The 10779-nt window shown below is 46.3% G+C and overlaps 1 protein-coding gene across 4 annotated transcripts in view; it reads left to right on the top strand.

The window, feature by feature from the left end:
• Window positions 1–25: 25 nt before the first annotated feature.
• PDILT (protein disulfide isomerase like, testis expressed) overlaps window positions 26–10779 on the top strand; it is a 43429-nt gene continuing 32675 nt past the window's right edge. For 2 of the 4 annotated variants that reach the window (XM_082362522.1, XM_082362524.1), the window contains exon 1: window positions 26–9701. In XM_082362522.1, coding sequence (XP_082218648.1) covers window positions 9446–9701 — 256 coding nt within the window. In that variant the 5' untranslated portion in view covers window positions 26–9445. The remainder of the gene's footprint in view (window positions 9702–10779) is intronic. The other 2 variants (XM_082362525.1, XM_082362523.1) reach the window with 2 other exon arrangements.

Genomic DNA, 10779 nt, shown 5'->3' with positions numbered 1-10779 from the left:
GGGAACGTCAGTAAAGGCAATTTGCTGACTCAGCCTCCCTCGGGAACTTTGGCCCCAAACGCAGCCAAGAGAAGGCAGAGCCCGAAGCCAGCAGGGGACACGTGGCTTCAGCTGGTCAGCACACTTGAGCCAGCGGGTACGGCCCCGCCACCTTTTCTCACAGCTGGGAGATGGTACTCCAGCCCCAGCACCTGCTGGGTGTCCGGACCTAGGGGATATTTTCCCAGAAAATTCAGGTCACCATCTAATCCAAAAAGAGAACAGGAACTTTATTATATTTTAGCAGAAAGGAGACAACAGTGACAATAATATAAATCAGATCACGTCCCTTTTCTGTGCAAAACCCTCTAGAGACAGGAAGTAGATTAGCAGTTGCCTGGAGCAAATGGGCACAAGGGATCTCTTTGTTGGAAATGTTCTAAATTTGGAGTGTGGTCAGAGCTGCACAACTCTGTAAACTTACTAAAAGAAATTAATAGTAATACAAATAGTTGTACACTTGAAATGAGTGAATTTTTTGGTATGTAAATTATACTTAAATAAAGCTACTAACAAGAACAAAGCCTCCTCTGGCTCCTTGTGTGGCTCAAAGGCAAAGTCTTGAAAACCGCTCTCACCTGGCTCGCCGGGCTGCAGCCACAGTGGTCTCCCTGTGGCTTTGAAGTCCTGGCTTGGGGTGGGGTTGTTGGTAAAGTTGGTAAAGTTGGTAAAGTTGGTTCTCTGAGAACAAAAACTGCACAAGTGACTTGTAGTGTTTGCCAGTATCTATGGTTAAAAATTCCCACCATGGCCAGTTTTGATTCCCACCAGTTTCAACTTATCAAAGTTTAACAACCGGCCTGCAAAGTTTCTGAATATTAAGAGGCTCACAGGTGGCCCTGCAGGTCGGCTCCAGCCAGCACTGATTCAGGCCTTCTTGCGGGCTCCTCCGCCAGGACGCTCCATCCACATGGCTCACTGCCTTGCCACCCACAGGGCTCAGCTCATGGACCTTCAACCAACTGCCTCATCGAAAGTGGAACCTTCTCCCATCTGACACTTCCTGCCCGCCATTCTCTGCTTGATCTTCCTCCCCAGGATTTATCACTTTCTAACAGTCAGTATATTTTATTTTATTTTTTATAAATTTATTTTATTTATTTATTCTTGGCTGAGTGGGGTCTTCGCCTGGCTTTCTCTAGTTGCGGCGAGTGGGGGTACTCTTCCTCGTGGTGCGTGGGCTTCTCATTGTGGTGGCTTCTCTTGTTGCGGAGCATGGGCCCTAGGCGTGCGGGCTTCAGTAGTTGTGGCTCGCGGGCTCTAGAGTGCAGGCTCAGTAGTTGTGGCGCACGGGCTTAGTTGCTCCGTGGCATGTGGGATCTTCCCAGACCAGGGCTCGAACCCGTGTCCCCGGCGTTGGCAGGTGGATTCGTAACCACTGTGCCACCAGGGAAGCCCTCAGTATATTTTAAAATATGTTTTTATTTTTTCCAGCTTTATTGAGCGACGACTGACAAATGAAATTGTATATACCTAAGGCGTACGTTGTGCTGGTTTGCTACGTGTGTACATGGTGTAAGTGATTACTGGGACAGGGCTTCCTGCCTCACAGGTGCTGTGCTGCTCACTTTGCATGTATCATCTCGTCTAACAATCCTCCTAGGTGTTGTATGCCATTTTACTGGTGAGGAAACTGAGCCTTGGAAAGCATAAGTGACATGCCTGAGACCACACAGCTGCTTAGGAACAGAGCTGGCATCCAGATTCCAATCTATAGGCACCTTTGATGCCACACCCAGTACCCCATAGTGTGTTTTGTTCCTGGCCCTTCTTGTGACCTGCAGCCCTCCTGCCCCCCACTCAGCATGGGCAGGGCAAGGCCCCCTCTTACTCAACAATGGCCTCTTCTTCTCCAGGGCTGGAACCCCAGAACTCAGAACGTTGCTGTTGAGGATGCTCTGGCCTCAGGGTGTCCAGGAAGGGACTCCACTGCTGCCTCTGGATTTCCACCCAGCGGCCTTCGGGTCCTGCTCTGGTCACAAAGGGAAGCCGGGAGCCTGCTCTTCAGGCGCGAACTTCCCCCCTCAAGGGCCACAGAGTGTGCTGCCCCGGCCCTGGCTTGGCCCCCGTGGGCCTGAGAAAAACCAGGCTTCCTGCAGGTATGAGTTTGAGTAAAAATGGCAATTCTGACTGAAGGGCCCTGCCCTGGTAGCCTTCCTTCTGCCAAGAAGGTTATAAATTTAAGTGTGAATTTCAGCATACATGGCTACACATCCGGATCACCAAGGGGGCTTAAAAAAAAAAAAAAAAAAAGATGCCCAGACTCACCCGACCCCAGATCAATGAAATTGAATCCAATGTGTTTTGAGTTCAAGCTCTTTTTAAGTGCCCCGGGAGACTGAAATGCACAATCATGGTTGAGAACCACTGAAACAGACCATGGGGTTTGTGTGACAATTAAATTAGGTTATTTGTTCATTCATTAATTCGACATACATTGAGCTCCAAATCTGGGCCGGGCACCATTCTAGGAGGAGGGGAAACAGCCGTGAACAAAGGCCCTTATATTAAAAAGTTAGAGATATAAACAAGATGCACTCAGATATAATAATACAAAATTTGAAGCAAGCAGGGGTAATGTGACTGAGAGTGCTCAAAGCTGAGGCGGGGGAGACAGCATGGCCTGGAGAGACCCCTCTGAGTTGCTGGTGTTTGTACTGGGACACTTCAGAAAGGGCTGAATGAAGATCAGGGTGAGGGGGTTCCAGGCAGAGGCAAAGGCCCTGAGGCAGGATGTGCTTGAGGAGAGGAAAGGAGACCAGCATGACTGGTGCCCTGTGATTGGGGGGAGAGAATGGAGTGCCAGCGTCAGAGGGGAAAAGGGCTATGGAGGCCAGAGCTGGCCAGAGGGGCCTGAGAGAACAGACGCAGGGTTGGGTTGTCTGAGACGACAAGCCACGGACCTTTTAGTAAGACAGCAATGCGATCTACGTTATGTTTAAAAAGAAAATTGCTAACTGCTGTGTGGGGGCTGGATTGGGGAAGCAAAGGGAATAAGCCGAGGGATCAGAAAGGAGGCCGCGGTGCTGGGACAGGGGCCCTCTCTATGGGACGCTGGTGGAGACAGCTCACACTCAGGGGTCAGCGTACCGGCTGGCAGGTAGGAAGCCCCTCCGTGTTAGCTCTTCTTCTTCTCGGTCTTATTAATAAAAGTTTCCCATCACGGCACTCCCCTGGAGTAGGTGGTGGGGGGAGGATGCTGGAATCTGTGGGGCTGGGGCAGCCGGTGCCTGAGGAGACACAGAGGGGCAGCAAGAGGTGCCCGGCCAGAAGGGCAGGTACAGGGAGGACGGAGGTCCACAGGCCCAGAGAACAGAGGGGCCCAGGTGGGGCTGAGGGAACAGTGCCAGGGGTTGAGCCAGAATGTGGTCCAGAGTTTGACGGGAGCCCTGGGATGAGGTAGGACGGAGCTGTGGCCACAGTCAGTTTCAGGAGAGAGTGCGAGAGGGAGAGAGAGAGACAGAGACACAGAGACTACTCCCCTGCCACCCCCCATCTGCAACCTGCTCCCAGCAATGCAAATAGCTCACATCTTTGCTTCCTTCAGTAAAATGGCAGCTTCGGAGTGAAGCTTTCTATGTGACCCTATTTAAAATGTCAATACCCCCCTCACCTTATCCCTTTCAAATCTTCTCTGATTTACTTTTTCTCCTTAGCACTTACCAGCATGTGACATACTCGGTATTCTTTCTATCTCATTCACTTGTTCCCTCTTCTAGAATATAAGTTCCATGAATGCAAGAACTATTGTCTATTTTGTTCACTTCTGTACCTAGAATGGTACTTAGCACACATGGAGACCTTAAAAAATATTTGATGAATGAACAAACAAATGAATGAGTGACTGAGTGGATGAATGAATGATCAGGAGTTGGGAAGACTGAAGTGGGCAAAGTCTGACGGCGGAGGGCTTTCCGCACAGCTCAAGGGGCTCAAGCTCCATCCCGTGAGACCTGGGGCTCTGAAAGCGTTTCCAGCCAGCAGGAAACCTGGCACCTCCCTCTCGGGGGTCTCCCACTTCCCCCTCCCCAGGAATTGATGAGGAGTCCCTGGGAATCCTGTGTCAAAGACCTGTGATGGGAGAGAGCGTGGTAGGGCAGTCTCCACTGCCTCGGCTGCTCTCAGATGCTGGGTCACCCGCTGGGTTGGGGGGAGGGCACGGCAGCACAGGTCTCCCGAGTCCTGGCGCGGAGGTGAGACCACAGGCCCAGGCTTCCCTTCCCTCTGACAGGTGTTATCCAGATCTCTCAGAGAGGGTCTAACAACCTCAAGTCTTGAGGTCTCTTTCCAAAAGGCCTATTGGCGTTTTTGCAAATCCCTCCTGCCCCTGCCAAACAAGAGATTCTGTGTGCCAAGGGGTTTGGAAGGGGTCGCCGATAGTCAGTTGCAGGAAGGTTCTGGGTGGCCCTCACTGCCTTATGTTTACATAACTGAGAAGCGGTTATTCTAGTGATTTTCTGTAAAATAAAATTAACTCTCTAGTACTTTGATGTCTCCATCTAGGCAAAGAACTTTTAGATGACACTTTCTTTTGCAAGTAAATGATTCAATGAACAAATAAGCAAACAGGTGCCAACTAGAGAATGGTGCTCGCTTCCCAGTTCCACGAGAATTACGTCATTGGTCACTGCAGTGGCTGACCTTAAACGCACCCTGAAAGGAGCTCAGGGCAAAGATGAGGAATGAGGCACTCTGTGCTCGGGGGAAACTGGCAGAACAGGCCTTCAGATAGTTAGATATTTTCAGGAGAAATTTTTATGAACACAATTTCTTGCATCTTCCCATACTTAGAAAAGCACTAAAACCAGTAACTAGGGCTTTGGTTCCTTGCTGAGATGTGGGTTTGATTGCATGTACTCCTTCACCAAAATTACGTATATACTGGCCTCCCTCCTTACATCTTCTGAGCAGTTTCTCAGAGCCATCTGAGAGGCTGTCTCCCTAGGCTGTAGTCCTCAACAAGACACTGAATAAGCTCAGCTCACAGCTCTAAGCTCAACGCACAGCTGTGCGTTTTTTCCCAAGTCAACAAAGATGAATTAATACTAGAAACAAAAGTTCCATCTAATAGTCATCACACTGTACCAGACTTACCCAGGGCTAACAAGTGTCATGTTACCTGGTGGGCCGTGGGACTCAGCAGTAGTGAGCCCTTTGGCTGAAATGCAGATGTGAATCATATGCACCACTCGTCTTTCCAGAACACCAGGATCTCCACACTGACTTCATCCTTATCTCAACTCTCTCTATATTGATTTTATCTGACCCTGTGGTTCTCAGCCTACAGGCTGCAGGACAGAATTACCTGGAAGGCTTAAGAGACATGACAGTCAATGACAATACATGGATCTCAATTGGATTCTGATTTAAACAAACTTAAAACTTATGAAATAATCAGAGTAGTTTACTGTTTGGATATTTGATGATATGGGAAATTATAGTTAATTTTGTTAAGTGTGATAATGGTGTTGTGGTTATGTTTTATTATAAAATCTTCATCTTTTAGAGACTCATAATGAAATATTTATGGATGAAATAATATGATATCTGGGACTGGCTTCAAAAATAATCCAGGGCAGGGAGTCAATGGGAGTATAAAAGAAATAAGATTGGTGATGACAATAACAGAGGTTGAGTGATGAGTTACCTTGGGGGTATGTTATACCATACCATTCTATTTTTGTTTATGTTCAAAATTTTCCAAATAGAAAGTTAAAAAAAAGAATCATCTGGAGAGCTTTTAAAACATACAGATATCTGGACCCCACCTTGAGCAATTTTCTTTAAATAGATCTTTATTGGAGTATAATTGCTTCACAATACTGCGTTAGTTTCTGTTGTACAACAAAGTGAATCAGCCATATGCATACATATATCCCCATATCCCCTCCCTCTTGCATCTCTCTCCCACTCTCCCTATCCCACCCCTCCAGGTCATTGCAAAGCACGGAGCTGATCTCCCTGTGCTATGTGCTGCTTCCCACTAGCTATCTATTTTACATTCGGTAGTGTATATATGTCGGTACTACTCTCACTTTGCCCCAGCTTCCCCCTCCCACCATGTGTCCTTAAGTCCATTCTCTATGTCTACGTCTTTATTCCTGCCCTGCCACTAGGTTCATCAGAACCATTTTTTTTTTTTTTAGATTCCATATATATGTGTTAGCATACGGTATTTGTTTTTCTCTTTCTGACTTACTTCACTCTGTATGACAGACTCTAGATCCATCTACCTCACTACAAATAACTCAATTTCGTTTCTTTTTATGGCTGAGTAATATTCCACTGTATATATGTACCACATCTTCTTTATCCATTCATCTGTCGATGGGCATCCAGGTTGCTTCCACATCCTGGCTATTGTAAATAGAGCTGCAATGAACGTTGTGGTACATGACTCTTTCTGAATTATGGTTTTCCCAGGGTATATGCCCAGTAGTGGGATTGCTGGGTCGTATGGTAGTTCTATTTGTTGCTTTTTAAGGAACCTCCATACTGTTCTCCATAGTGGCTGTATCAATTTACATTTCCACCAACAGTGCAGGAGGGTTCCCTTTTCACCACACCCTCTCCAGCATTTATTGTTGCTAGATTTTTTGATAATGGCCATTCTGACCGGTGTGATACCTCACTGTAGTTTTGATTTACATTTCTCTAATAATTAGCAATGTTGAGCGTCTTTTCATGTGCCTCTTGGCCATCTGTATGTCTTCTTTAATTTTGAATTAATAGTCTAGGGTGAGAGGAGCATCATTATTGCCTTAAAATCTCCCCAGAGAATTTTAATGTGAATCCAATTTTAAGAAGTACTAATCAAGCACAAGTTCTTTATGAATCCTCACAACTACTCTGGGATACAGGACCACTCACCCATTCTGCAGAGGGAGGTGCTGTGCTCTGATAGTGGACTTTGCAAATCTGAGGATCTGTGACCACTTCCAAAGTCCAAAATATGAGGTATGGGCATGAGGGCAGTGTGGCATGGTGATTTAGACCTGAGGGTAGCAAACTTTTCCTGCAGAGGGCCAGATAATAAATATTTTTGGCTTTGCTGGCCACATAGGGACTCCATTGCAACTACTTCACCCAGCAGTTGTGGTAAATGCAGCCATAGACGATAGTGACGGAACGGGCGTGGCTGTGATCCTCTAACACTGTATTTATAAGAGGCAGCAGGCCATAGTTTGCGACCCCTCGTTTAGACCTATAGGCACGGGGCTCAGATATACCTGAGCTCAGGTCTCGCTCCTTCTTCTTGGATGGGTCTCCACCTTGTAAGGTGGGCATCATAATTGTACCTACCTCACAGACGTGCTGTGAGGGTTAATGAGATGATGAGTGTAAAGAATACTAGCTTAATACATAGTGATTGATTTATTACTGTGGGCAGGCATGGGACTGGGGACTGGGTCTGCAGTGGTGCGCAAAAAGAGACAGGGCTGGGGTTTCAGTACAGAGAAGGGACAGAAGGTAGGACCCCTTTCTCAGGACCCCAGAAACATCAGAGCTTTTGCCACTCCTCCCCATTCTCCTCCCTCCTGTTAGGAAGGCACACTTTTTATCTCCTTCGGGGAAGGTAACTGTTCCTTCTGTCAACATGTTCTTCCAAACCTAGAGTTTATAGCATAAACCTTTGAGTTGTCAAAAACCCTTTTCTTTCTGAAAAGCCCAGTTCTTGCAATTGGAGCTCTGGCTTGCAGGTGCCTTGTCCCTGCTGAGTTTCAAAGGCCTGTTCTGCAACCCTAAACCAAAAATCCGATTCTGTTCTCTGTTGCCAGCCTCAGTCCTCCCCTCTGAGACAGGATGTGATTGAATGGTGGATACCAGGAGTGGTGGTTGGGCGGAAGCCTCAGTCAGTGTCTCAAAACACTGTTCACTACATCAGTTTTGCTGGGGGACACTAGAGAGGCAGTACATTATTGTGGTTAAGGGCATGGATTCTGTAGCTAGATTGCCTTGTTTAAAATCCTGAGTCTGTCACTTATTAGCTGTGTGGCCTTGGGCAAATCGCTTAACCTCTATGTGCCTCATTTTATACTCACTAAATGGGGATTATAATATTACTATACTTACCTTATAGAGTTGTCATAAGAGAGGTGATGACATGGAATGCATTAAAACAGCACCTGGTACATGACAAGTATGTTTAGCTACAGGTATTTATAAAATTTAGCACTTGAGAATTGGTCACAATTCTTTATATATTAGACCAAAAAATTACCTTAGAAGATCTACTTTTAAAAAAATCCTCGGATAGTGTGCCAACCATATTTCCCAGGTAAATATCAAGTATCTATTCATTCATGTTCATTTTCCTATCGTAAATGCCAGATGCTAGGAATACAGCACTCAATGAAGGAATTCAGGTCCTTATACGTTTAATCTGAACTTGCTATATGTCTTCTTATTTAAAACACTTGGGTGTCTGTATGCTACACAGGAAAATGGCTCTATGCTTGTGGAGAACATGCAAAGATCTGTGACAGTGATCCTATGCTTTAAATTATTAGGGAAAACATATGTTATCAGGGAGAGTGGAACTTACAGAGAGGCAGCTGCTGACCCAAACCATTCTAACAGATAAGAATTGTAAACAAAAGATAAATAAATAAAAAGAAAAAAGAAAAGAATGAGAAAAAAAGAGGAAAGGAAATCATGTTATAGATCTAATATATACTCTTATCAGAAGGTATCTGGGGTATATTTCATCTCATTGAGTAAGATAATCAGAACAATGAACAGTATACATATCTAATTCCGTTTATGTTTACATATGTACATTCAAATACACATTCATATGGGCATTTTCAACATCATTCCAAACTGTTAAGAGTCACTTTCTCAGGGGTGAGGTTATGGGAGAAATTTTTATTTTCTACTTAACATTTTTTTAAATTGTATCGCTTGGAATTTTTACAAGTGTGCATTATGGTGATTACTTTTAAAAGAAATATTTACACTTGAGAAAATTTGCTCAAAAATCAAATGGGGTACACTGTCAAGTAGTGAGCCTCCCATCAAAAGAGGTATTCAAGCAGGAGCTGGAGGAGCATGAAGCAGAGGCTGTGATAGGGATTGGACCAGTCATCTCTGAGACCCAGAGGCTCACCCTGGGATTCTGGACTGGGTTTCATATCCGAAAAATTCTCACCTAGTGTCTGGGGAGCCAGTGGGCTTGAGTGGCTGGCATGTGATTTGGCTTTCTGCTGCTCCAAGTGGGACCGTGCTCCTCTGAACTAACCCTGCACCGTTTCCATGGGCCCTGAGGTTAACCTAACGCTTTGCCTCTCCTTTGCCAGCTTGCTTTGCTGAGCTGTGGGCACTGCTAGGGGGGCAGTGGGACATGCTCAGGCCATGTTCTCCACATCAGGACTGACCTGGCAGGGAAGGAGATGGGGAGGGAGTGATGACATGGGGCCCCACCACCTGTGTTGATAAGGATTCTTGTTCCTCCTCCTGCCCCTGCAGGACAGCAATGGAGCTGCTCTGGATGTCTCTGCTGCTGGTGGCCTCTTGTGTCGGCACTGTCCAGGGCTCACCAGAGATAGACGTCAACATGTCCCAGCCCTTGCACATCCTGGTGGAGAAAAACTTGATGGTGCTAACACCTGCCGGCCTGACCCAGATGCTGAATGAGACCCGCTTCCTGATGGTGCTCTTCCGTGAGTGTCCCTCACTCCTGGGCAGTGGGTGATGGGTGGGCTGAGACCTGCCCCCTTTCTCCTGGCAGCGAGAGGAGTTTTATTTATTTATTTATTTTAAAATAAATTTATTAATTTATTTTATTTTTGGCTGCACTAGGTCTTCGTTGCTGTGTGCAGACTTTAACTAGTTGCGGCGAGCAGGGACTACTCTTCATTGTAGTGCACGGGCTTCTCATTGTGGTGGCTTCTCTTGTTGCGGAGCACGGGCTCTAGGCGCGCGGGCTTCAGTCATTGTGGCACGTGGGCTCAGTAGTTGTGGCTCAGGGGCTCTAGAGCGCAGGCTCAGTAGTTGTGGTGCACGGAATTAGTTGCTCCATGGCAGGTGGGATCTTCCCGGACCAGGGCTCGAACCCGTGTCCCCTGCACTGGCAGGCAGATTCTTAACCACTGCGCCACCAGGGAAGCCCTGACTACTCTGTTTTAATCGGGGCAGCAGGGCAAGTTCATGGCTCTTTGGGGCGTTAACTGTTGTCTTGTAACTTAGGGATTGGATTGACATCGAACCTGGGGCTACAAAGGAAACTAATCCATTTTATATACTTTAATTGCACTTGATAACAGCCAATTTGAATACTTTAAATTTAAAGTCTTCCCACCAGCAGGTATTTCAAAGCGGTGAACACCAGCAGAGATGCTATCTAAAAGACACTCAAACTCATTTCATTTGAATATTTGATGCCTTCAAATACACAGTTTAAATCAAAATGAATTCTCAAAAGCTGGCAGACCCTTTAAAGTGACCTTTGGAAAAATGAATCACTTGGGGCAAGCATTATAAAAGCTTTTTTTTCCAGGAGTAAATGGCTTTTTACAAATAGGTCTTTCCAATATTGTCTCCAGGGAAATACTGCTCTGGTAACTCTCAAATCCTTAGCTGCTGCCCACTTTCTCATCTCTCCAAGGACCCCAGGCTCAAGAGCCAACACTCAGGGCGATCTTTGCTCTTGGATATCCCTCGCACATCTCAATGCCATGTGTGTCCAAAATAGACCTCAGCATCTTTGATTTGCTCCAACGACAAACTTCTCACGTCCTG

Source organism: Balaenoptera borealis (genome assembly GCF_965194805.1).
Source record: "Balaenoptera borealis genome assembly, chromosome: 16".
Classification (NCBI taxonomy): Eukaryota; Metazoa; Chordata; class Mammalia; order Artiodactyla; family Balaenopteridae; genus Balaenoptera; species Balaenoptera borealis.
Note: the sequence above shows the minus strand (reverse complement) of the source record. Positions and strands in the feature narration are given on the sequence as shown.